Source organism: Acipenser ruthenus, chromosome 53 (assembly GCF_902713425.1).
Source record: "Acipenser ruthenus chromosome 53, fAciRut3.2 maternal haplotype, whole genome shotgun sequence".
Taxonomy (NCBI): Eukaryota; Metazoa; Chordata; class Actinopteri; order Acipenseriformes; family Acipenseridae; genus Acipenser; species Acipenser ruthenus.
Genome location: NC_081241.1, coordinates 3,739,690 through 3,767,148, shown reverse-complemented (window position 1 = coordinate 3,767,148; position 27,459 = coordinate 3,739,690). Strand labels below are relative to the sequence as shown.

Here is a 27,459-nt window from a genome sequence, read left to right as displayed (position 1 = left end):
CTTTCTTTTTCTCTCTCTCTCCTCTCTCTCTCTCTCTCCTCTCTCTCTCTCTCTCTCTCTCTCTCTCTCTCTCTCTCTCTCTCGGGTGAAAGTGCTCCGTCTGTAGACGGAATTTTGTCAAAATGGTCTCCCAGGTCCATTCCTATGATTCGTGTAGAAATGCTGTGTCGTGTAGAGCACAGGGGAGGCAAACTATATATTTTGCCACTACTTTTTTGCACCGTGTAAACACACTGTTCTATGTTTTGTTGTGGTTTTGCCTATAAACTGTTTAAAATGTAATTATATATTAAAAAGCAGTGTACAAGCAGCAAGATACAAGCTGAATCTCTTTATGCTGATTGCCTCCCGGACAGGCTTGTCAGCTTCTCCTGCAACAGCAGCAGCAGCAGCAACAGCAGCAGCAGCAGCAGCAGCAGCTCCTGCAGAACCAGAGGAAATTCCCCCAGAACGTGAGACAGCAGCCAGACCCACAGCAGGTAAACCCAGCACCCTGCTTTCCATTTCCAACCCTCGGTTCTAGCCAACAAAATTATTCAATAAATGTTCCCCTGTTGTGTAGTTCCATTCTGTGTAAAGCTCTCAAATGTGCAGTTTTGAAAGAAACACCCATGTTACACATTCGTATCTCTTTATTTTAAAGCATGATATCTGGCTCTACACTTAGTTGAAGTCTGTTTGCAAGCCTTGCTTCAGATCAGAGCTATTACCTTGTGTTTCTTTTGAAACTGCACATTTTGAGATCTCTGTAGTGAACGTAAGTGCATAACAGGTGAGATTTAAGAAGCTGCATTTTCCAATTAAAAAAAAAACTGAATTCATGTTGCCCTGCTTGCTGAATGAGTACATCCTAGAAAGTGAAAACTGTCTTAAGTGCTGGGCAACCAGGTGCTTGGGCAATGAATGTGCATGAAGTGTGAGAGAAATCCAATGTTGGCACAATGCACCTGTAGTTCTGCAGCAGCTTTGAACAAGAGGCTCAGACAAAAAATGAATACAATTCCCAAAATGCAATGTGCTAAAGTATTGGAGCCTATTGAACATTTAACTTTGGAGCGTCCTGTGGTTGTCATCTAAAATAATATATCTGAATTGTTTGTCTGGCTAAAGCTTCATACATTTGAAGGTGAGAGCTCACAAGAGTTTTGCATATTTGAAATGGTTGTTGCGAATGACCAGCTTAAATGGGACAGAAACTTATGGCAACACAGTTTTCTGTATTGCGCATTGCCTCCAACTGCTCTAGTCCTGTTTCTGCCTGTGATTTTTACACATGTTTACTCCATGCAAAAAAAGCATTGTTAGGTATGCAGAATATTGATAGTAAACTGTGGGCGAACTCTAGTGATGGAAATAAGACTCCCATTGCATAGCGGTTTGATCCATTTCTATACAGTACTATGTTTCTAAAAAGACACACTTGAGCTTGTTACAGATACACTGTTTCTATTCAAGCTCATAGTAAAACCTGGAATGGGTGAAACTGCTGTGCAGTAGGAGACTTATTCCCATTCCTGCACTCTTTCCCTCTCTCAGCTGGCCCGCATGATGAATGTTCTTCAGCAGCAGCAGAGGCAGCAGCAGCAGTCTGCGGGGGGGATGAAGCACTCTCCCTCTCACCTGGGGATGCCCAAACAGCACCTGGACAACCTGGTGCACTCCGGCATGCAGGACCTGCACCCCAAAGGACAGATGCCAGGAGGGTACTCTGGTGAGTAGGCCTTTTATAACTGCCTTGCTACATCTATGATGCTGGGATTGTCAAAAGAAAAGGTGTGCCACCTAAACAAAAGGATTCTTGATCCAGGGCACTGGCTGGCGCTGGCTCTTACTTCTATAAAGAGGCTGATCTTGTTATGTTACATGTCGATAGCAGGCGACTAGAAGAGCAGCTCCTGAACTTGGATGAAAGCACCTTAAAGTAATTGCAGCTAATAAAATAATTGCATACATCTTAACTATTTTGCACTTTAATTCGCTACATAGCAAACATGTGTTTTTTTTCTGGGTCAAAGCATGTTACTGGCTGATAGCATGAATTGGGGAAGCAGCTGATTTGGTTATTGACAGAAAAGAAGCCATTGAAGGGGTGGGGACAATTTCACCCTCCAGCTGAAATGACCAGTTGGAAAAACGTGTGTGTGTGATATATATATATATATATATATATATATATATATATAAATTTTACTATAGTGTGTGCACCAATGGTTAAGATTTATTGAATTATTTTGTTAGATAAAATCATTCAACACAGGGCCATATTTTCAAAGCTTTTACTTGAGGTAAAATGCCTGTGAAATTTACAAAACTAGAGCCAAACAACTAAGTGATATAATTAGGCTTGCTACTTTTTGATTGTAATCGGTGAAAGTCTTTTAAACGTCGAATTCTCCAAAAATATGAGTTCAACTGAAATAAATTTATATAGGATAAACGTCGGTAAAACCACTCACTATTTTTTTTCTTACCAAAAAGAATAATTTAAGAAATCCTCTCGTCTGTGTAGTTTTTATACTTGCTGTCTATCCTGTCTCCGTTCCGCTCTGAATGGCTAGGGGTCGCTGTCAGTCAAATCAGTGGTTCCTTAATAGGTTAGTGTAGTTTCACCGTCAATCATTTCATCCCGTCCTGACAGATCTCGTTGGCTGAAGCAGTGCTAGAATGCTGTCATTCGTTTAAATGACTGTCCACTTTCATTTGCCAGCTACAGCGCCTGTCATTCAAAGCTCCTACTTTGAAATTAGTGGGTTAAGGTGTAGGTAAGCGTTTGCTATTATAAGTATCTACGGTGACAGTTAATAGCTTGATTTGAAAATGGGGTGCAAGAGGAAAACACTTAATGAGTATTGTGCACAATACCCTGATTGGCGGCAGGATGAAGCGGGCCAGTCTGCCTTGCTTCCTGCGAGTCCAGCTGTGCTTTAAGGAGAGGGGCAGAGCTCGGAATAAGTGGAAGTTAGTTCTGTTCAACTCTCTAATGTTTTGTTTTGTCTGTGCATATTGTTTTACTTGTAAATGCTTGCTATAAATGTCTCTGTAATACACTTTATATGCTGCATTTTCTACAGTTTATTTGAGACATATTTTTAAATTTGTGTAGGATCTATATCTACAAGGTATAGCTTCGCTGTCACCAAATGTCATTTCAATTAGAATGATGGTAACCATGGTTTAGTTGCATGTAGAATATGATAAAGGGGTTTCTCTAAATGAGACGTTTCTCAATGGCATAAAGTATATATATTTTTAAAGCATAAAGATTGATTTCACCCGTGCTCTGCTTGAATTGAAAAATAAAGATCGAAAAAAACGGTAAATATTAATAAACGTCGATATTAATTGTCGATTTCACAAAAAAATGAAAATCGAATAGTAGCAAGCCTAGATATAATCCAAGTTCTCTTAAACACCTTGAAGGTGTTTTATGTTCATTTTGTAACCCCCCAAAAATAGTGAGTTAGATTGGACGAAGCACTTTGAAAGTATATGCCGTAATGCTTGCAAAGTAGGGATTCAAGGAAGTACATGCATATGGATTAGGGAGTGGTTAACATGTAGAAGACAGACAGTACTGATTAGAGGAGAAACCTCAAAATGGAGCGAGGCAACCAGTGGTGTACCACAGAGATCAGTATTGGGTCCTCTGCTATTCCTAATCTACATGAACCCTTTGCGGACCAGGTCCGACATTACAATTTTCCCTTTCCGGTCCGATGTCTGACCCTGTCTGATATCATCAAAAAGACGTAGAAAACAGGTCTCTAGTCATTTTTTCTCCGGAAAAAGCCGAGAAAACCATTCAATGACCGAGTGGGAGCGACAGGAGCCGAGGACAAGCCGATTTTAAAAATAAAATAAAAAAACAAAATAAAAAAAGGCGTATCTCATGATTAGTCATACTTGCCATTGGCATCCCATATGGGCGGTCATAACGAAACAAGCTGCATGTTACTGTATCAGCGCACAGAGACTATCGCGGACATTTGCAGAGCTTTTTTGAGATGTTATAGTAATAAAATAATGACTTGGATTGCATTATTGAGGAGTTTGGTGATAAAACGAGTGATCAGGAGATGATTGATCGGTATGTAGAGGAGGCTGTGTGGTCCAGTGGTTAAAGAAAAGGGCTTGTAACCAGGAGGTCCCCGGTTCAAATCCCACCTCAGCCACTGACTCACTGTGTGACCCTGAGCAAGTCACTTAACCTCCTTGTGCTCCGTCTTTCGGGTGAGACGTAGTTGTAAGTGACTCTGCAGCTGATGCATAGTTCACACACCCTAGTCTCTGTAAGTCGCCTTGGATAAAGGCGTCTGCTAAAATAAATAAATAATAATAATAATAATAATGTATGACTTATTATTTATTTCTTAGCATATGTGAAAGCGATAGGGAACGAAAGGGTGGGGCGGGGCTGGAGATGCCTAGTGAGTGCTTTGTTGATATGCAGGGCCTTTTAAACCCGTTTGACTGAAAAAAAATACTCTTAAACAGCGCGTCTAAAATTAACTGTGTGTGTGAAAATAAATTGGACCTGACGCGCTGAATAAATGGACCGCAAAGGGTTAATGATTTAGATTCTGGTATAGTAGGCAAACTTGTTAAATTTGCAGATGACACAAAAATAGGAGGAGTGGCAAACACTGTTGCAGCAGCAAAGGTAATTCAAAATGATCTAGACAGCATTCAGAACTGGGCAGACACATGGCAAATGACATTTAATAGAGAAGTGTAAGGTACTGCACCCAGGCAATAAAAATGTGCATTATAAATATCATATGGGAGATACTGAAATTGAAGAAGGAATCTATGAAAAAGACCTAGGAGTTTATGTTGACTCAGAAATGTCTTCATCTAGACAATGTGGGGAAGCTATAAAAAATGGCCAACAAGATCCTCGGATATATAGTGAAGTGTTGAATTTAAATCAAGGGAAGTAATTTTAAAACTTTACAATGCATTAGTAAGACCTTATCTAGAATATTGTTCAGTTTTGGTCACCTCGTAACAAAAAGGATATTGCTGCTTCAGAAAGAGTGCATAGAAGAGCGGCGACCAGAATTATCCCGGGTTTAAAAGGCATGTATGCAGAAAGGAATGCAAAAGAAATTGAATCTATTCAGTCTTGAACAAAGAAGACTACGCGGTGATATGATTCAAGCATTCAAAATTCTAAAAGGTATTGACAATGTCGACACAGGGGACTTTTTCAACAAATGGAGATTAGATAAAGGGGCATTCAGAGCAGAAAAAAGGAGGCACTTTTTTACACAGAGGATTATGAGGGTCTGGAACCAACTCCCCAGTAATGTTGTTGAAGCTGACACCCTGGGATCCTTCAAGAAGCTGCTTGATGAGATTCTGGGATCAATAAGCTACTAACAACCAAACGAGCAAGATGGGCCGAATGGCCTCCTCTCGTTTGTGAACGTTCTTACTCTTTAATTGGATGTCTAATTATTTTATAAGGTTAAATGGCAGAACATGTGGTAGTAATGAAGTGTCTCTATACACCCTTACTTAGCTGAAGCCTCCTGTTGGTTCTCGTCTCCCAGGGTTTGGCTCCAGTGCGAACCTCGGCAGCCTGGACTTCAACTCCATGGTGGGGGGTGGGAAGGAGTCTGGCTCTCAGCAGTCTCGCTTCAAGCAGTGGACATCCATGATGGACGGGCTGTCCCCTGCAGCGTCCCCGCCGGAGCCCCCCATGCACAAGAATGGTGAGACCAGCACTGAACCGTCACGCCCATCTCAAACACAGCTCCTGTTACACTTCCTTTCTGCCTTGTGCAAGTCAGATTTCAGTTACGTTGCTTCTCCTGGCTTAGTAAATGTTCTATCAGTGTAATCAAGTGCATTAAACAGGGTTCGTACAGTCATAGAAATCCTGGAAAAGTAATGGAATTTGAAAGTGGCCATTTCCAAGTCTGGAAATACCCTTTGGAAAAAGAACAAATTCAGAAAGTCTTAGAAAAGTCATGAGAAAATTGCTAAGAGAATGTTTAATATTATTTGAACTGCATTATGTTAGACTACCATTTTGTTTTCTCTCTCTGTCTGTCTTTCCTTGGTCGCTTTTTTTTTTTTTTTTTACGGCTGCTAAGTAACGAACTTGGCAATGAAGGCACATACGTCATTTCTTAACCTTTGCAAAGGGCAACACTTAGGATGTACAGTACGCATGGATGAAAAAGTAAAAATGCCCCCAAAAAAACGTAGGTGAGGGCTGTATATATTTTATTGTGGAAAACCTTGTAAAAATGTTCTCTTGAACTGTAACTTGATTGAGACTGTAGGCGCCTAACCCATAGGGCACAAGGGGGGTAAACTACAGTTAGATTTTGCCCCTCTACTCTTTTGTTTAATGTATATACTCTTTGTGACTTTTTTTTTTTTTTAAAGGTTTAAAATGTAATAAACTGAGTCATCCAGAAAACGCCAGAAGTCAGACATTTGATAAAAGAAGAAAAAAGAATCACAATAAAATGCACCCCACATGAACATTGGTTTGACCCATAGTCCGCAGTGCACTGTTTACTATAGCAATATAACTGACGTTAGCAGCAGCATGTCTACACAGAAGATGCTGGACAGTTTGGAGACAAAAAAAATATGAATTAAATAATATATGCTAGGTAGTTTAGTTTTAGTTTGTGTTTATTGTGAATTAAATTGTATTAATGAATTCCTTCTGTGTGTAGGGGGTCTCTCATTGTGTAACAGACGTCCTTTCACACAGTTTGAGTAGACCGATCCAGTTTGTACAACTTTGCTTTGCGGTGCTGTCGTCCACGCTGCAGGAGATGACCTCTCTTATACAATGAAACACTGTGCACGCTGTGCATTAGCTTATGATATAAGGATATGTATTCTAGTAACCTACCTTACACCTGAAGTGAATTGGCTCCTGTGTTGCCTATCCCTGCTCCGAGTAACCAACCGGCCTGCCCTTCCTGTCTCTTTCACTCTCGCTCTTCTCTGCTTCAGGTGCTTTTGTACCACCAGGGAAGGTGCGAGGCAACTCCCCCTACTCCCAGTATGACATGTTGGGTTCAGATTCACTGGGCGGGCACAGCGTTGGGGACAGCTGGCTCCCACCCCGCTCCGCCACCAACAAGATGGGGAATAAACCCAGCCACGCCAGCTGGCCACCGGGTAAGAGCCTACACCACACCGGGACTGCTTTCAGGGTCTGGACTTTGCATTTGCCAAAAAAAGTTCGCTTGTTTTTATAACTTTTTTTTTTTGTTTTGAGAAACGCATTCTTACATTTTGTTATGTAAGAAACAGCCTTGAAGTAAGAATTCAGTAAAACTGAGCGTGATGCTGTTCCAATGGTAGCTGTCCTTGCCCTTGCCCAAGAAGCAGGTTCATTTGTTAGCAAAGCATTCTCGAGGTCCCCAACAGGACAATACAGTGTAGCTGCTGATTTGTGACACATCAGCTAGGATTTCCAATTACAAGTCTGTGGCTACTTTTCCATTAGAGACCTGTGGACTTTAATTCATCAATCTGTTTACCAGTTTCTAATTGCATTAAGTGTCATTGTTGGGCATGACCTTGGCAGCTGACCTTGTCTGTACATTAGCGTCTTGCCTTAATGAGGACGGTAATGCCCTCCAACCAGGGTTCTTATTATGCGGGAAACATCAAGCATTTTACTTGAATCTAGAAACACATCCAGTTGCATCAGAATCTGGGGGAGCAGTATTTCACACACTTAAGTTTTTACATGTGCACACAGCAGGTGTTGTTTATAGTGATTTACCTTGTGGTATTTGTTTGCAGAGTTCCAGCCTGGAGTGCCATGGAAAGGGATTCAGAGCGTGGACCCCGAGTCTGACCCCTACATGACCCCCGGGAGCGTGCTAGGCGGCTCGGGTGTGTCTCCCATCGTCGACACCGACCATCAGCTCCTCCGAGACAACGCAGGTACAGCACGGATGAGATACCACTCCTACTGCACAGCAGATACAGGGGTGGAGATACCACTCCTACTGCACAGCTGTTTCGCTCATTCCAGTTTAATACAGGCTTTATTAGTCACAGTGCATGTAGGTAACAAGCACAAATGTATGATGTTACTAAATTCATAGTAAAACCAGGAAGATCAAACTGGAATACAGGGTCACCTGTACATATTCACATATGACTTGCGCTCAGCGTATTTAAAAAAAAAAAAAAAAAAAAAAAAAACTCTACGGACTTCATCTGTTATATTTGATCAGTTCAGTGTAGGTTTGTCATGGGCCTGTGGATGCCACCTTGTCATTTTATATAAATAACAAAAGGTAGTTTTGAAGCCTAGGACTGGGGGATGGCTTGCAGGAGTTTCTTGCCTGGCTTTCTGTATTTTACCCTGGTTTAAGGGTTGGGTTTTGCAGCCTCTTGGGATGAAGCAGTCGTTTTTCTGATTCTCCTCTCCTCTCTCTCTCTCTCTCTCTCTCTCTCTCTCTCTCTCTCTCTCTCTCTCTCTCTCTCTCTCTCTCTCTCTCTCTCTCTCTCTCTCTCTCTCTCTCTCTCTCTCTCTCTCTCTCTCTCTCTCTCTCTCTCTCTCTCTCTCTCTCTCTCTCTCTCTCTCTCTCTCTCTCTCTCTCTCTCTCTCTCTCTCTCACATCTGGTTTCCATTCTGCAGGTTCTAACCCTTCTCTGAACACCTCGCTGCCTTCACCCGGTGCCTGGCCCTACAGTGCCTCCGACAGCTCCTTCTCACATGTGCACAGCACTTCAGGTAACGCCCCCCCTCCCTGCCATGCTTCCTCTGCCTTGCTGCACTCTGAACCACAGCTTGGGGCTGCGTTCGTTTCAGTGTAAAGGGAAAATTCAAACTTGAGATTTATATTTTATTTTAATGTATCAAAGTAAGTTACATATTTCATATGCCATTCTAAGAGATTGCCAGTCAGTCGCCTGGTGCAGAATGAATTGCAGTCAGGCACAGGTTTTCCTGAGCTGTTGTGTGAAATTTCAGCAGTGAGAACTTAATTGGTCAAGCCCAGCCTATTTTAGTAATTTTTTAGCCGACTCAATCTGTTGGCTGTAGTTCAGTTTAACAAGCTATACCGGCTTTGTTACAGGTATGGAAATAAGAATCATTGCACTGCAGTCTCACCCATTCCAAGCTGTCTACAAGCTTGTTTTAGCCACTGCTATTAGGTAACAATCTCAAGTGTGTCTCTTTAGACACATGGTAAAACATTCTGCAAACCTAACAACATTCTTTTTTTGCATGGAGTAAACGTGTGTAAACACATTGCAGGCAGAAAGCCGGGCGAGAGCAGTTGGAGGCAATGCGCAATATGGAACTGTTTTCCATCCCTGCATTATCATTATTAGGAGCTATAATTCCTTTAGCTCCTAAATTGATTAGGTAACCTTACTAGACAAGACTCCCTTGACAGCATTGTGTGGGAATGTTCATTATCCACTTTTGATTTCTCTTAATATATCATTCATAACTATTAACCCTTTGCGGTCCATTTATTCAGCGCATCTCAGGTGCGTCAGGTCCAATTTATTTTCACACGCGCAGTTTGTTTTAGACGTGCTGTTTTAAGTGTTTTTTTTCACAGTAAAACATGTTTAAAAGGCACTGCATATCAACAGGACACTCGCTGTATTTTTCAAATAACTCTTCATAGTCGTGCATACCGATAAATCATCTCCTGATCACTCGTTTTATCACCAAACTCCTCAATAATGCGATCCAAGTAATTATTTTATTACTGTAACATCTCAAAGCTCTGCAGATGCGCTGGATGCAGAAGCAGCTATCTTGTTTATGTCCATGTTGTCTATGTGGTGTCGGGGCTATGTGTATTGCTCAGATCAGCCCCTTTTTTTTTTTTGGCTTCTCTCGGCTCCTCCTATCGGTCTCACTCAGCCATTGAATGGTTTTCTCGGCTTTTTCCGGAGAAAAAACGACTAGAGACCCGTGTCTTACGTCTTTTTGATGATGTCGGACAGGGTCCATCATCGGACCGGAAAGGGTTAAACACTCAATAGTGCTAAATTTAAATACTAAAAAAAATGAATTTCAATGACAAATGTTTCTGCTAAGTCATTTTCAATGGCTTCAAATGTTAGAATGGTTTGAGATTCATTCTATACAGTGAGTGTGTGACTCGGGGTGGAGTGCACACTCTAAAATAGTGTGTATAGTGAATCGTGAACCATTCTAACATACAGCATGAAGACACTGAGGAGACTTGAAGTTGAAAGCGGTTTTGGTTTGCCGTATTCAAACGTTTGGCTTTGGGCAGGATTTGTAAGGTTTAATACGGGGTGCTTCCCTCCTCAGCGAAGCACAGCGAGTACAAGTCCAGCTGGCCCCCTGACCCCATCGGACACAACAAGCTCTGGAAGAGCTCCCGCAACACTACAGCACTGCCCCGTCCCCCTCCTGGGCTCACCAATCAGAAACAACCCTCTTCCTCCCCCTGGATTGGGGGAGCTCCCCGATTGGCTCGAGGCTGGGGAGGCGGCAGTCAGGACTCCAGATATGTGGGAGGTAAAAATAAATTAAATTCTGCTTGGCCCAGTTATCACCCTACATGATCTGTATAACCATACCAATAAGGGATATGGAGATTTTCACATGTGTACTTCAACCACACATGCATTTTGATTTCTATCTTTTAAACAACCGTAGCTGTATTGTTTTAGATGAAAAAGAAATTATTTTTAAGTTGATACCTTTTTTTAATTGGACCAACGTAGAAGATGAAAATATACAAGCTTTTGAGACAACATAGAGTACAAGTGGATTTGAGGATAATAGCGTAGGTGGTCACATTTTAAGAAAGAGAATAAAAAATAGGATTTCATTGGCATTGGCTATATCTTGAGAAATGCTGACCCCTTTGTTATAACATTTGCAATGGGCGTTCCTTAGAACACGTTCTTGAGGATGTGAGAATTTTGATCAAAAGTCCACTACAGTTGCATGTCCAGCACAAGCATCACTAATAATGGCCTATGTAGTTAAAATAAAAATCTACTCGCATCTACCTTCTGCACATTTCTTACATACATTTATTAACTGAATGATTACTTTGTTTTCTTGCTAGAGACCCCTAATTTGAAAGTTATCAGGGGCATTTAAGGATAGTCTGTGTTTACCTTAGTTATAAGCAAACCTTTTGATAATGGGTGGGTTGTTTGTGGGTTATTCTTGGTGCTAAACATTGCTGCAACTGAGATTTGTCCACCAAGGGGCTCTGTTTTGCTTTGCAAAGATCTGGCTTCCTTCTCAAGAGTCCAAGATTGTTTCATGAATATCTGAGTGTGTTTTTATTGCAGGTTCGACGTGGAGTGACAGTGGGGTGGCCCGGACTAGCTGCTGGCTGGTGCTTAGTAACCTCACTCCACAGGTAATAAACAGGGGCCTGGTCATGGGAGGGAGAGTGTGAGGGGAAACATGGTAATGAACAAGGACCTGGTCACTTGATCTGAGAGGCAACTAATTCAATACAGTCCAGAGAGCTCGGTACTGAGGATCTGAGAGCCAGCTAATTTAATAGTCTAGTATAGAGAACTCAGTACTGTACTGGGTATCAGAGCCAGTTAATTCAATACAGTCTAGTATAGAGAACAGTATTGTACTGGGGATCCGAGAGCCAGCTAATTCAATACAGTCTAGTATAGCGAGTTCTGGGGATTTTTCAGTGTACTTATGGCTGAAGGAAGCACTCGCCACAGAGTTTGTCTACTTGCTGCAAATTTCCACAGACTCTGGTTATTGCTGATCTTGGACTACCTTACCTAGCCTAACATGCGTTAGTCCAAGATTTGTGCCAATCGAGGTCTGTGAAACCAGCCGCTAGTTTCCTATAGTTTTGCTTCACCTTTGTTGAAGCTCAGCTGCTGGTTGTGAATGTGAAGACCCTCATTGATTTGCCTCTGGCTTCTCTTCCAGATCGACGGCTCCACCCTACGTACGATCTGCATGCAGCATGGCCCCCTGCTGACATTCCACCTGAACCTGACGCAGGGCAGCGCTCTGATCCGCTACAGCAGCAAGCAAGAGGCGGCCAAGGCACAGACTGCACTGCACATGTGAGAGCATCTTCTTAATCTCCCTCCGCCTCAATGCACTGCATTGGTACAGTGCCCTAGAGAATTCCACTCCCAGCAGCAGGGAATTCAGCGACAAATGTTTAGCCTGAAAGTATTTCTCAATGTCTCTGTATGGAGCCACCAACCTAGTTTTATAACCTCTAAGTATGGCCTTACTAGGGATCCTGTTCACAAAGACTGACAGGTTTTTTTTTTTTTCTTACTTTAAATAAAGGTTAGTATGGTTAACTGTTAAAGATGCAGACAGCCCTGGAGCCCCAGCTGATTAGCAAAACAACACCGGCGAGCACCGTGTTTGTCATCATCACGCCACAGCAGACCATACCGGCCAGCACTCACATATCCTATACAATTTTTACTTCGGTGACGGTTAAATGCGTGTGATGCATATCTGATTATTTCATTTTGGCACGTTCCAACCCTTGTATCTTTTTTTGTGTTCCCTGAAAAACGGACACTATCAAAAATACATATCTGAAAGGACTGTTTTAAAATAAGTAGACTTCCATTTAGATGTACTATATTGGTTTTGTAAGTACATATTTAACAGTAGTATTTTTATTCAAAACAATAGGATTCTGAAAATCACTTGCCAAAACTAAATGGACGACACGTTAACTGTAATACAGTACATACATTTAAATCCCGTACGTATTGTAGCGGTATGTAAAATTTCCCATTAACGACTTAACAGCAAAATGAAATCTAAATGTTATCCATGCACAGAACTGCACAATTTAGCAAAACCAAAAGAAACAAATAGAATTAACAGTATCAAGTTATTCATGAACATCGTATATAACATTTGCATCACAGAAACACCCTATTTAAATGGAAAAATAAACATAAAAGGCTTTATTTTCAAAATGAGCGCATATACAGCATGACTACAAACAGTGAAAAAATATACATTTCAAAAGAAACGGTTATGTACATATACCCATTTACAGGTGTAACGGGTATACAAACCTGTAAAACAGAATTTTTTTTTCTAAAAGTAATAGAAAAAAAAGAATATATAACCTACGTTTTCGGCACATAAGTTGTTCTCTTACCTGTCATTTCAGTTTGCTGTATGCATCTGAGTGCAGCTTGCCATATTCCAGTAAAAATGACTACTTTTCAAGATTAAATATTTCCTTCTGATTATATTCTCAGTTGCATATCTGGAACAAAACGAAGGATCCAAAATGGGTCAAATTGACCTGCATGGCAGTTCTAGTTTTAATAACTTGAGAGCTGAACTTAGAAATTCAAAAAAAAATAATACTTTTATATGATTATACATTCAAACACCTAGTTGAAACGTTTAAGTACTATACATAAATGAGAGAAGTTCTGGAGGCCTAGTGGGAGTTTCAAGCCCTGAGTTTGTTTGTTTGTTTGTTTGTTTTATTTATTTATTTATTTCTTTATTTCTTTATTTATTTATTTGTTTATTTTAAAGGTTGTAGAGTGAATCTTAAAAAAAAAAAATAAATAAATAAATAAAAAAAGTCCAACTTTGCAGTTAATGTTTTACGAATATCTAACTTTAATCTATCCAAGACAATCTTTAGAAGAAAAACTGATCAATCTTTGTGAGTAGGATCCATGTATGTTTTCAACGGTAAGACTCCTGGTCAAAGTGTCAAATCAATGTCTGAGTAGTAGGGAGAGCAGAGCAGATGGTGTAAAATGATTTCTGTTTATGAAGGGCTGGATTAATGTTTGCGTGTCTCGTTCCCAGGTGCGTGCTGGGGAACACCACCATCCTGGCGGAGTTTGTGAGCGAGGAGGAGGTCAGCCGCTATTTTGCACATTCCCAGGGTGGAGTCACTGGCGGGGCTCAGAACACCGCGGTGTCAGCGTCTGTGTCGAGCAGCTCGGGAGGAGGAGGGGGGGCAAGTGTGCCAGTGACGGGAGGGGGGGGGGGCTGGCAGAGCCTAGATACTAGTGCCAGCCCTGTGGACCCCAGCAACAGCGGGGCAGGCGCCAATCTGAACCTGTTCAGCCAGTGGAGCAGCGGAGCAGCAGGCAGGGCCACGGTGGGGGGCGGCGCGGGGGACACCCAGCGCCAGTCTCTCTGGGGTGGAGCCCCCGGGTACCCCTCGAGTTTGTGGGGCTCCCCCAGCATGGAAGACAGCCACCAAATCAGCAGCCCGGCTCCTCTACTGCCAGTGGATCTCCTCGGAGGGGGCACGGACTCCATTTAAAAAAAAAAAAAAAAAAATTTAAAAATCTGAACTGGGTTTATTGTTATGGAGAAAGAGGAGGATGAGGAAGAAAAAGAAGAAAAAAAACTTTCAACTCTGACCTCGTTTTAACCAATTTTGTGTGTGTGTGTATGCGTGAATGTGTGGGAAGAGCGTGTGTGTTCTGGAACAGCACTAATAACTTGACAGTTTTTTTTTTTTGTTTGTTTTTTTCCCCCCAACTTGCAATAAACCAAGTTTTATTAGAAATACAAGGACAAAAAATAAGACTACGCCAAAATATTCAGTCAGGGGGAGGGAGAAGCAATTATCGGTCTTGAAGCATATGACCCGTTTTAACTTAATTACTAAGAAATGAACATATCACTTTCTTTCAAAATATACTTGAACAATGATCGCCAACTGAAAGAGAGAGACACTCAAATGTGAAACGAGATGCATTTTTAAGACAGAAAAAGCAAACATTTATAACAGAGTTTTTTTTTTTTACTTTTTATTTGTATGTTTCTACAGGTGTAAACGTGTTGTATACTGGAGCAAGAGAGAGAAACAAACAGTCTTTATCTGCACTGGGTGTGTTTCCAGCCAGCTCTTGTAAATTGGTGGAATCTCACTGTAATAATACATTGGGGGTGGGTATATATATATATATATATATATATATATATATATATATATATATATATATATATATATATAAAATGCAAACATAAATAATAAAATGAAGAGAGGAAAAGAAATGGAGTGAATGGCAGGGAACCTGGCAGCACATGGTTGAAAGGTAAAGCATTTTGCATTGTGTCCCTTGCAGCACCCTGGTTTTGAAGCTCAAACCACAATCATCGACCACCCCTATAAGTTCCTGTTGCCAGCCATGCACAGTACAGAAAACGTTTACCCACGAATGTTCTTAAAGAATTATCCTTTTGTTCATTGCTTTGTTTTGTTTAGTTGTGTGTTCTTTTTTTTTTTTTTTTTTTTTTTAGTATTGATTGCCTAGCAAGATTTAAAGTATTGCACCTTTTGTTTATGGTTTAGCTTGTTACAAGTACTACTTTGCTTTTAGGTTTGTCATTTTTTGTATTTCCTTTAAGAATCTTAAAAATAATACACAGAGCATCCTTTCAGCTCCCCGCAGATATAAACACTGTTAGAGCTTGCAAAGATACTGGCTGCTCATTGCATTCTTTTTTATGTAGCTTGGAAACTAAAACCACAATAACTGACTTCTATTTTATCACAAAAACGGGAACCTTTGGAGGAAAAAAGAGCCTGTTTTGCACACTTGTCATTGAATTAACAATGCTGAGGCTGGCTTCCATTACTCTGTAGTAGTTTGGATTATAGGTTGTAGATGGAGGAGAAATTGGTTCAGGAAAAGTGGTGCGAACACGCGAATACCTTTTTTGGTGTTAAAATAAATTTGTCATTGTATTTACATGTGGTCCCAGTTTTTAAAGTCTGTGGCCATTGAGTTGAAACAGTGCTAGTTTTGATGCAGCACTTAGATTTTATATTTGTTTGTTTACTTTTGTCTGAAGCGAGACACTGTTGTAGACTTGCATTGTGGACTTCCGTAATGTCTGTCTCCTGCAATCCCTCCCTGGAGGTCGTTGACTGTAGTTTATTGAATACTGCCAGAAGCTAGACTTGTCCTTCCTGTGGTCTAGTAGAAGCACTACCCTGTTTTGCACAGAAATCCAAGGCTGGTCTGTAGAAGTACAGCAACCGAACTGACAAGAGTTTATCATTTGTGACACAAAGGAGCTTGTGACTTGGACCATACAAATTAAACAAGAATTTAATTACACATTTTGTTACACGATAAGTCACTAAACAGTTCTAGACTTTAACAAACTCAATGTCTTTTAATCCGTGAAGTTCTGTAAGTGTTTCTGAACTCACTCTGCAGTGGCTGTTTGTATGTATGTGTGTGTGTGTAACGCAAAATGCCACAAAAAAAAAAGACAAGTTACACAAGCAAGGGTGTGGGAGACCACTTCTCCAGTCTGGCATGATTTATTTTTTCAATTTTAACTCCTTTGGTTTAGATCTGTGACCTAATTGATCAGAACTGTGCCCAAACAAGAACAATCAGCCTCCTGCTAAATCTACTGTTCATTCTTAACTCTCCAACCAGTATAGTTTCGCAGTTTGAGTCGTGGCTCTTTTGTAATTGCCTGCTGGAGGAGATCTTGGCAAACATGGAGGGGAAAATGGTTTACCTTGTCTGCTTCAATGCTGAATTAGCATGGGCTTAAAAGCTGAAATCTTGTCAATAAAAAGGAGGGTGCAGAAACAAAAAAGTAGGAGTCTACCCTACACAACTCGAAACGTCCGTCTCGGCAGCGTCGTCCTATGCTTTGAAAACATATGTACTGTATGTGCAGAATTTTACATAAAACTGTTACATTTTACAATCTCTATTACACTTATACATAATGTCCTGCACTATTTAAAACAAAGGTTGAGTTGGTCTGACAACTATTGTTGTTGTTTTTTTTTTTAAAGGAAAAAGAATAAACAATGCATAAATGTGCGCACTTACAATCCAATTCTGTTTGACGGTGTACAAACGCAAGATGTTTAATTGGGCAATAATATCCGATGTCACGGGAATTACCAGACCGTGCCAAAGCACTCTAAATGTGGTCATTGTCTGTGTGGGGTGGGCTATTAGAAAAATCTGTTGAAAGATACAGGATGCTTAAGAGAGAAGATTTGGGAAACAATCACATTGAGAAAATAATTAAATATATCTTAGAGATAGGACTTTAAACATCTGCATTTCCCCGGTAATGCATTTCTGACCTGTTTTCATGTCCTGTTGCATGTGTGTTCTGTATGATGTGTTCTACTTGGAACTGCACAAGCGAATGAATGATCTGAAAAGTCTCTTAAAGGTGATTGTAGGGAAAGTGCCATGCTTGGCACTGATGACCATAGATGAAGCATTGTGCACTGAAGCTTGTGCAAAACAGGCAAATGTAATGGAAGAATAGCAAATCTAAGCAGAGGAGGAGAATGGTATGCACACAGTAGGATATTAAACAGCTAAGAAATTCCCTTAAACATGCTGATTTCTACAGGGTAAGCTGTAAGGCATGCACTTGTTTTGTCTTGTAAAATGTGTTTCCTGCACCTACATGCTGGTGTGTTTTGTAATGCAGGGCTGTTTGCCTGAGCATGCTCACTTTATTCCAAAGAGGTTCCAGGTGGTCACTGTTGGTCGTCATGTGTGGCATTGATTACAGAACCGGCTTTACAAATTGTAGTCTGTGTGGTGTTGTGTTTTTGTTTGTTTGTTTAGTTTTTTCCTAAAAGCAATCATTTGGAGCAGTGTTAACGGTATGGCCCGAAATTGAACAACATTTTTTATTTACGAAGTGTTTAAGGAAGGTTAGGGGAATCGATAAATTATTTTTAAAAAATAAATAAAACATTTGTAGGTATATTTGGTGGGGTTGACTCCTCCCATCTCCTTTTGAAGTGCAGATCAGGTAGAGTGAAACATTCAGGTAATCTGCACTTGTCCCCTCTTGAGATCTTTCCAGCATATCTTTCCCAGATTCCAGAACCACAGTCTGCTGTGTTATGCAGAGCTGGTGTGCCAGGGCTCTGAGCTGCAGCGTCCGCCTGTATCTGAGATGCATGTTTTTGGAGATTTGTTCTCTTTTCCTCTCCTAATTCTCTATTTACTAATACATTCATAATCAAAGTCTTGCATAAATAGAATGATTGAAGACTTGGACAAAACTTTGCAGACAGATCAAGTATTTAGTGACCACTGACGTGTCAGTAAGTTGACAATATTCACGGGCTGCCTTGGACATTGCAGAGGGAGCAGCAGGGTGTTGCTAACCCCAGTGTTTCCCTGGTCACGCAGATTGCACTTGTCACTGTTCATGCTCCGCCCTGCGTACCGAACTGTTTAAACTGCCTGCCACGTCCTTCCAGGTGCTGCTCGAGGCACCAAACATGCAGCTCACTCCATCTTCTGAGGTTTCTTTCACTGTAGTACAACATTGAATGACCCTCTACTCCTCCTTCCTTTCTTCTAGAAAAAAGATTCTGCAGATTTAATTGTATTTGTTGTATTCGTTTGAGTGCGTGAGTTAAATAAATAAATTGGGATGATTTCAGCCAGGACAAAATAACCCATTTTACAAAGACGATCATATGCCTAGAATTGCAGCATCGCAGGTGTTTGCTTGGACTCGCAGGCTTGCGAAGAAAGCCCTTTCATACTTGAAAATGCTACAATAAAAACAAATATCCTTCTAATGTGTTTAAAGAAAGACAGTGTTGTCTCTTTAATTTATTTTTATGTACGTTTTACCTCTAGTATTGTTAATTTCTAATACCGGCTTCTCCACCCTCACTGCATCGAACCCTCCTGTTTGCAATGCCAGCACAATGCTACACTGGTCCCCTTTGATAATACCACTGTAACCAATGTGTTCATTAATCTGTACAGCGCTTGGTGCAGAAACTGGAGGTTTGAGTGCAGATTTATTGACTCTCATTTGTTACTTTTTGGTTTTTAATGTACAACTCAAGTGGTTAGAAAGGGTGGGGGCACAAGAGGTTAGGAGCTATTGCAGGTTCTTTTGTAACCCGGTATGGGTTGGTTTTGTTATGTTTTTGGGAGGGGGGTGAATGGTTTTGTATGAATGAGTTAACCTGACTGACACAGGGATGTTCTGTATACTACCAGATGCTATATAGAGAGCTCGGAAGCTCCCAGGTTTTCATAAGTTTATAGTTTACAAAGTTACAAAGGCTATTGAGCAACAGCAAACACACCTGGTAATGCTCCTGTATGTGTGTGTGTTCCTGTAGCCTTTCAATCTTACTGAAAATAAGAGTTATTGTATATTTAAAAAAAAAAAGAAGAAAAAAGCCTTGATCTTATTTCTCTAATAGATGGCCTTGATATGTATTAATATGCAAATGTGAATTTTTAATCTGTCAAAGATGTGTTAAGATTCTTTTTTTAAGAAAAGGAGAAAAAAAACTAAATTCCCTCAAGCTTTTTGGTGTTAAAAGTAATTTGTTTGTACAAAAACTTAAACTAAAAAAAAAAAAAAAAAAAGTTAACTATGCAGTCTGCTGGGCTTCACTGTTTTCTGTTCAAACGCTGCCAATTTCCGTGCCTGAGCTGCGCCAATCCAAACCATTACAAAGAGGATTTGCCTGCAGAGTTTAAATGACAGGAGGGTGCTCTTGTTTGCTGACCCCAAATGATATGGCAGTCTTTGCCTCAAACTTGTATTATAAAACTGTCCTCATTCTCGTCCGTATGCTGCTATGCTCTTGAACCACATTAGGAGTGTTATAAAGAAAACAAAGAACTAAGAGAGCTCTCACCATCAAAAGGGAACAAGCTTATTGTTTTTGTCTAATTTAAAACAAAAAAAAAATGCAATTTTTCGTTAAACTAAGTGACAGCCTTGCACTGTCTGGTAAAAGTGTAATTTTGGCTAGTGGATCTAAGTTGCTGAAAAGCAACAGACTGTTTCCAAGGCATGATAATCTAAACTGTGGCAGATCTGCTTTCTTCAGCGCCGCTTTCAACTGTTCATCCTCCCCCATCACTGTCTCAATGCAATCACAACACAGTGAAGTCTGAGGGTTTCAAGTTTTAGGACAGTGGTATGCTGCAGTTTTTATATCCGATTTTGCAGGTTTTGAAAAAAAGTATACAGACTACTCCTACTGCTGTTTGTTTTGTGTGAATTCATACAGACCCAGATAAGCACTTCCTTCGGGCTACCTTGTGCTACGCAGTTTAAATATTAGTGCTAATGGGAGTTGGTGAAACCAGCCTTGAATCTCAGTCCCAGCCTTAATCATACCCAGAGCAAACTCCTGTATGTGTAGAAAGAGGAAAGGATTGTCTGGACGCTTGTGAGGTGACTTGCTGGTGTGCAGAGGGAGTGAAGGTGAATAGCCAGACTACTTGACTGTCTGGTTGGACACAGAACTACAGTGTGTAGTTTCGTATTCTGTCAGCAGCTGTCACTGCTGTGCAGTGGAGATTCTTACAGGGTGAAAAGAGAATGGCCACAACATCTTAAATGTGTTTTCTTACCTGCTAGCTTCAATTGTTTAAGTTCCCACTATTCAACTTCCAGCTTAACAGAACAGCTGGCTAGCTGTACAAGTCTTGTTGTTTTTCCTAAAGGCATAGCATTCTGTATCAGGCAGTGCAGTAGCCATTGTAATTTTAGACTTTCTTTTTAAACAGTGTTTACAGTAAAACATGCGTCCAATAATTTCCATTTCAACATTGTAATTATCCACTATGCTTTTAGAAGTGAAAATTGCCTTCAATGACCATGGTGGGTGACTGATTTTGACCCATTTCTGCTCTTTGTTTTTACTCCTGGCATGCAGCTTAGGGTTAACAACCTCTCCTGATTCCAGTCCTGTATTGAACTGGTCTTGCCGTCCAGAGCTTGCGGTGCTGGGTGCCGAGTGTTAGATATGTGTGCTCCTTGAAGGAGTGCTGACCAGGTAATCGGCACATTCCCTCGTTGTTAGTTAAAATTCTGCTGCTGCAGTGTGGTGTTTAGGAGGTTGAGAGTACATTCCCACATGTTTTGAAGCTGAATTTCCTGCTTCAGGGTTTTTAGAGAAGGGGCTAGATGTATATTTAAACTTTCACGCTGCTTTCCAAAATGTGCAGCATCTGTAATCCAAGACGTCTTAAATAAAAACGTGGTGTGGGTGGCTTGTTTGCGTTTTAAATCAGGATTAGGCTGAAGATGTCGTCTCTATGAACTCAGCTTGGGTACATTTACTGACGAGGCAGTGCCTGCAGCAAAGGGGTTTCAAGACTCGCTGCTTCCAGGTGCAAGCTAAGCTCGCTGTGAAAAGTGCAGAGAGTGGAGGAGGTCAGTCCCTCCCCACCATCCGCTTCAATCTGTAACTGAGTCAGTCTGATGTGAGATCGCAGCATGGGCTCTCCGCACAATGGGGCAGCTCTTCAAAGCAGGGTGACTTCACTGTCGAATATCTTACCTAAGAAATAAGAGACAAGTTGTAAGCTGTTAAGTTCTTATTAAAAATGGTTGCACTTTCTTGTTTTGCTTGGATTGGTTTTTGGAGGGTCTTAACCTTTCAGATGGTTTTGATTGCATAGAGGATGAGTGTCAGCTTTTTTTTTTTGGGGGGGGGGGGGGGGAGTCTACGGCTGCTGACTGTCTAGAAATGTTTACTTATCGGAACCCCCTTGTAATGTTTTACTTTAATTGCTAGCTGCCTATATGACCTTCAGATATAAAATAACCATGTGAAAACACAGCTCTTATCTGCAGCATTATACTTGAAGCTTTCAGATTGGGTTTAAGTAAAACACTTTTTCAAGTAACATAATGTGCTCTGCAGCTGAAGCCTGATCCTCTGTTTAAACTCTGCAGGGTGAACCTGATCCTCCTTCAAAGTGTGGCACGGGAAGCAGTTTGCATTGGCAGCAGTGTGACTCTAAAGGGAAAGGGCCCTGCTTTATATTAGTGCTGGATGGTACTCAAGAAAATCACTGGCTCCTAGGAAAAGATGGTAGAACTATATTGTGCAAATAAGCTGAATCTAATAAGGATTTAAAAAAAAGAAATAACTTTTATTGCATTTACATATTTTTTATTTTTTGCCATGGAAGGTACTGTATTTCTTATGCTGGATTATAAATAATTAAAATAAAAGTTGACATTTTATCAGTGTGTGTGTGGGTGTAACCGATTTAGGAGTTAACATTACGGAGGATTTAAGTCAAGTTGTTGTTTTTTTGTTTGTTTTGTTTTTTTTCTCAAAATAAAAACCAAGATGTCCTAAATGCGCATTATAATATATATATATATATATATATATATATATATATATATATATATATATATATATATATGTAGAATTTTCTGAAGTTTGTTTGTTGTTTTTGCTTTTTAATGAACGCTTTTTTGAAGATATGATTGTATTATATGCAACTCAGTTGCTTTTCAATATAACTACAAAATATATTTGGTTCTTGGAAAGAAAAGTTAATAAATGTTTGGCTGCTAAGCATTTAAATATTTCCTTTCTGTGTTGGCGTCATCTTTTCCTCATACACGGTGTCTCAGTAAAAGCACAGCGTTGTGGAATGCAGGGGCAGTAATACCAGCCTTGTCTGAATCCTCTTCACACTAGAAGTGGACAGATATGTCTAAATCAGGGCCGTAACCACAGTATATAGCTCCTTTGAAGTATCCCATGGAAGGTTTTTAATGGGTATGAAAAGACTGCTAGGACAGCCAGCAGTCTTGGGTAGAAGCAAGTAGTTAATTCACGTAGGGGTATAAGGATTTGCCGCATATTGAAATGAGTGTATGATAAAAGAACAGAAGCACAGCAGAGCCATGCGGAGGGCATGCCTTACTGCGGGGAGCAGATACACCACCGAGACTGGGAATCTGAGGCACACTGGAGAATTCACACGGGAGAGAAGCCGCATGGCTGCCCAGACTGCGGGGAGTAGCTTATTGATCCCAGAATCTCATCAAGCAGCTTCTTGAAGGATCCCAGGGTGTCAGCTTCAACAACATTACTGGGGAGTTGGTTCCAGACCCTCACAATTCTCTGTGTAAAAAAAGTGCCTCCTATTTTCTGTTCTGAATGCTCCTTTATCTAATCTCCATTTGTGACCCCTAGTCCTTGTTTCTTTTTTCAGGAACGAAAAAGTCCCCTGGGTCGACATTGTCAATACCTTTTAGGATTTTGAATGTTTGAATCAGATCACCGCGTCATCATCTTTGTTCAAGACTGAATAGATTAAATTATTTTAGCCTGTCTGCATACGACATGCCTTTTAAACCCATGGTAATTCTGGTCACTCTTTGCACTCTTTCTGTAACGAGGTGACCAGAACTGAACACAATATTCTAGGTGAGGTCTTACTAATGCATTGTAAAGTTTTAACATTACTTCCCTTGATTTAAATTCTACACTTTTCACAATACATCCGAGCATCTTGTTGGCCTTTTTTAATTTATAACTTCCCCACATTGTCTAGATGAAGACATTTCTGAGTCAACATAAACTCCTAGGTCTTTTTCATAGTCCCCTTCTTCAATTTCAGTATCTCCCATATGATATTTATAATGCACATTTTTATTGCCTGCATGCAATACTTTACACTTTTCTCTATTAAATTTCATTTTCCATGTGTCTGCCCAGTTCTGAATGCTGTCTAGATCATTTTGAATGACCTTTGCTGCTGCAACAGTGTTTGCCACTCCTCCTACTTTTGTGTTGTCTGCAAATTTAACAAGTTTGTTTACTATACCAGAATCTAAATCATTAATGTAGATTAGGAATAGCAGAGGACCTAATAGTGATCCCTGTAGTACACCACTGGTTACCTCGCTCCATTTTGAGGTTTCTCTATAATCAGTACTTTCTGTTTTCTACATGTTAACCACTCCCTAATCCATGTGCATGCATTTCCTTGAATCCCTACTGCGTTCAGTTTGAGAATTAATCTTTTATGAGGGACTTTGTCAAAAGCTTTCTGGAAATCGAAATAAACCATGTCGTATGCTTTGCAATTATCCATTGTCAATGTTGCATCCTCAAAAAAGTCAAGCAGGTTAGTTAGACACCCTTTCCTAAAACCATGCTGACTGTCTCTCAGGATATTGTTACCATATAGGTAATTTTCCATTTTGGATCTTATTATAGTTTCCATAAGTTTACATATAATAGAAGTCAGGCTTATTGGTCTGTAGTTACCTGGTTCGGTTTTGTCTCCCTTTTTGTGGATCGGTTTTACGTTTGCAATTTTCCAGTCTGTCGGTACAACCCGTGTCAAGAGACTGTTGCATGATCTTGGGTAGCGGTTTGTAAATAACTTTTCATGTCTTTGAGTGCTATTGGGAGGATCTCATCCGGCAGGTGGCAAGAAGAAAGCCCACCATGAATCCCGTTTTGAAGTATGTAAAAAAAACACTCAGGAGATTCTGTAGCCATGTGGCAAAAAGTTTTGTGGTCTAACGAAACTAAAATTGAACTTCTTGGCCTAAATGCAAAGCGTTATGTTTGGCGCAAACCCAACACAGCGAATCACCCAAAGAACACCATCCCTACTGTGAAGCATGATGGTGGCAGCAGCATGTTATGGGGATGTTTCTCATTGGCAGGGATTGGGGCACTTGTCAGGATAGAAGGGAAAATGAATGGAGCAAAGTACAGAGAAGTCCTTGAGGAAAACCTGCTGCCCTCTGCCAGAAAGCTGAAACTGGGACGGAAGTTCACCTTTCAGCATGACAATGACCCAAAGCAGACAGCCAAAGCTACACTGGAGTGGCTAAGGAACAAAAAGGTAAATGTCCTTGAGTGGCCCAGTCAGAGCCCCGACCTAAATCCAATCGAAAATTTGTGGCATGACTGGAAGATTGCTGTCCATCAACGCTCCCCAAGGAACTTGACAGAGCTTGAACAGTTTTGTAAAGAAAAATGGTCAAATATTGCCAAATCTAGGTGTGCAAAGTTGGTAGAGACCTATCCCAACAGACTCACAGCTGTAATTGCTGCCAAAGGTGCTTCCACCAAGTATTAACTCAGGGGGGTGGAGACCTATCCAATTATCCAATTCAATTTTGTATTTTTAATATATAATTTTTTTTCTCAATAAAAACTTTTTTCCCCTTAACAGTGTGGAGTATGGTGTGTAGATAAGTGGGAAAAAATCCTCATTTAAATGCATGAAACTGAGGCACCGACACAACAAAATGTGAAAAAAAATGTGTGTGTGTGTGTGTATATATATATATATATATATATATATATATATATATATACACACACACACATATACGGCTTGGAATAATAACATCCTCTGACTGGTTAAACAGCATCACATGACCGTGCATATATATACAGCTCTGGAAAAAATTAAGAGACCACTGCAAAATTATCAGTTTCTCTGGTTTTACTATTTATAGGTATGTGTTTGGGTAAAATGAACATTTTTGTTTTATTCTATAAACTACTGACAACATTTCTCCCAAATTCCAAATAAAAATATTGTCATGTAGAGCATTTATTTGCAGAAAATGACAACTGGTCAAAATAACAAAAAAGATGCAGTGTTGTCAGACCTCGAATAATGCAAAGAAAATAAGTTCATATTCATTTTTAAACAACACAATACTAATGTTTTAACTTAGGAAGAGTTCAGAAATCAATATTTGGTGGAATAACCCTGATTTTCAAGCACAGCTTCCATGCGTCTTGGCATGCTCTCCACCAGTCTTTCACATTGATGTTGGGTGACTTTATGCCACTCCTGGCGCAAAAATTCAAGCAGCTCGGCTTTGTTTGATGGCTTGTGACCATCCATCTTCCTCTTGATCACATTCCAGAGGTTTTCAATGGGGTTCAGGTCTGGAGATTGGGCTGGCCATGACAGGGTCTTGATCTGGTGGTCCTCCATCCACACCTTGATTGACCTGGCTGTGTGGCATGGAGCATTGTCCTGCTGGAAAAACCAATCCTCAGAGTTGGGGAACATTGTCAGAGCAGAAGGAAGCAAGTTTTCTTCCAGGACAACCTTGTACTTGGCTTGATTCATGCGTCCTTCACAAAGACAAATCTGCCCGATTCCAGCCTTGCTGAAGCACCCCCAGATGAGTCCAATTTTCAGCTTTGCCCAACACCTGGTCGTCTAATGGTTAGACGGAGACCTGGAGAGGCCTACAAGCCACAGTGTCTCGCACCCACTGTGAAATTTGGTGGAGGATCGGTGATGATCTGGGGATGCTTCAGCAAGGCTGGAATCGGGCAGCTTTGGCATGAATCAAGCCAAGTACAAGGTTGTCCTGGAAGAAAACTTGCTTCCTTCTGCCATGGATGCTGAACCTGTATCTTTATCAGGTGAATTTGTGTCCTCGTTATATGCGAGGTCCACATATTCAAGTCCGTTTTCATCCTTTCAGATCTCAAAATATGTTTTTATTAGTTGTCGGACACCCTCGCGTCCAGTTGTGCCAGATTAAGTTGATGATCAAACCAGACTTTACGCACCAAGCTGACCGCCGTGTCAGGGGACAGTGCCTCACGTTACTGCAGACACTTAAAATCCAGGCCGGTAATTCGGGGGGGGGGGGTTGTGTCTGGCCTTGTTGAGATTCTTTTTTGACTTATTTCCTTAAAATGAATGTCTTACATTTGTCTCTAAGTACATTAACAGCCCATGCTGTATTTTCAATCTTTGTTTTCTTCTATTTCATTTAGCTGTTCCTCATCTTCTGTTATGTGTTACTCCTGACAGTTGCTGGTTCACTTATTTTATTTGTATTTTTTTTTTTCAGATGGACTGCTGTCTTCACTCAGAAAGTTGGTGTTGTGCCAGTTATCTAGAGTTTCATCCCCAAATACATTAAAGGAAATAGGTGGAATGTCACTCATTTTTGGCTGTGGTTTTGTAACTAATAACAAATAAAATGGTGCGTAAAGTCTGGTTTGATCATCAACTTAATCTGGCACAACTGGACGCGAGGGTGTCCGACAACTAATAAAAACATATTTTGAGATCTGAAAGGATGAAAACGGACTTGAATATGTGGACCTCGCATATAACGAGGACACAAATTCACCTGATACAGATACAGCTTCAGCATCCATGGCAGCTGCTCCTCTTACTTCCTCAGTCTCATTTGAAACTCCGCCCATCATTGGTGTGTGCTCAGTCCTCTAGTGTCTAGTGAGATGCCACTTTCGATGCAGAAATTCACAATAAACAAACATGTGCAATCTATTTTTAATAAGCGAACAATAAATGAAAATAAATTTGGGACTATATTTCTAGACAATGTGGGGAAGCTATAAAAAAGGCTAACAAGATGCTCGGATATATTGTGAGAAGTGTTGAATTTAAATCAAGGGAAGTAATGTTAAAACTCTACAATGCATTAGTAAGACCCCACCTAGAACATTGTGTTCAGTTCTGGTCACCTCGTTACAAAAAGTATATTGCTGCTCTAGAAAGAGTGCAAAGAAGAGCAACCAGAATTATCCCAGGTTTAAAAGGCATGTTGTTTGCAGACAGGCTAAAAGAATTGAATCTATTCAGTCTTGAACAAAGAAGACTACGCGGCGATCTGATTCAAACATTCAAAATCCTAAAAGGTATAGACAATGTCAACCCGGGGGA

At 40.5% G+C, this 27,459-nt stretch overlaps 1 protein-coding gene across 1 annotated transcript in view; it reads left to right on the top strand.

Moving 5' to 3' along the window:
- The window catches only part of LOC117433086 (trinucleotide repeat-containing gene 6B protein-like), an 80,213-nt gene extending 60,843 nt beyond the window's left edge, over window positions 1-19,370 (top strand). Inside the window, exons 15-24 of the mRNA XM_059016465.1 lie at window positions 357-479; window positions 1,537-1,711; window positions 5,556-5,717; window positions 6,985-7,152; window positions 7,786-7,929; window positions 8,633-8,728; window positions 10,298-10,507; window positions 11,299-11,369; window positions 11,915-12,054; window positions 13,805-19,370. Of these exons, the coding sequence (XP_058872448.1) occupies window positions 357-479; window positions 1,537-1,711; window positions 5,556-5,717; window positions 6,985-7,152; window positions 7,786-7,929; window positions 8,633-8,728; window positions 10,298-10,507; window positions 11,299-11,369; window positions 11,915-12,054; window positions 13,805-14,270 (1,755 nt within the window). The 3' untranslated portion in view covers window positions 14,271-19,370. The remainder of the gene's footprint in view (window positions 1-356; window positions 480-1,536; window positions 1,712-5,555; window positions 5,718-6,984; window positions 7,153-7,785; window positions 7,930-8,632; window positions 8,729-10,297; window positions 10,508-11,298; window positions 11,370-11,914; window positions 12,055-13,804) is intronic.
- The last annotated feature ends 8,089 nt before the right edge of the window (window positions 19,371-27,459 follow it).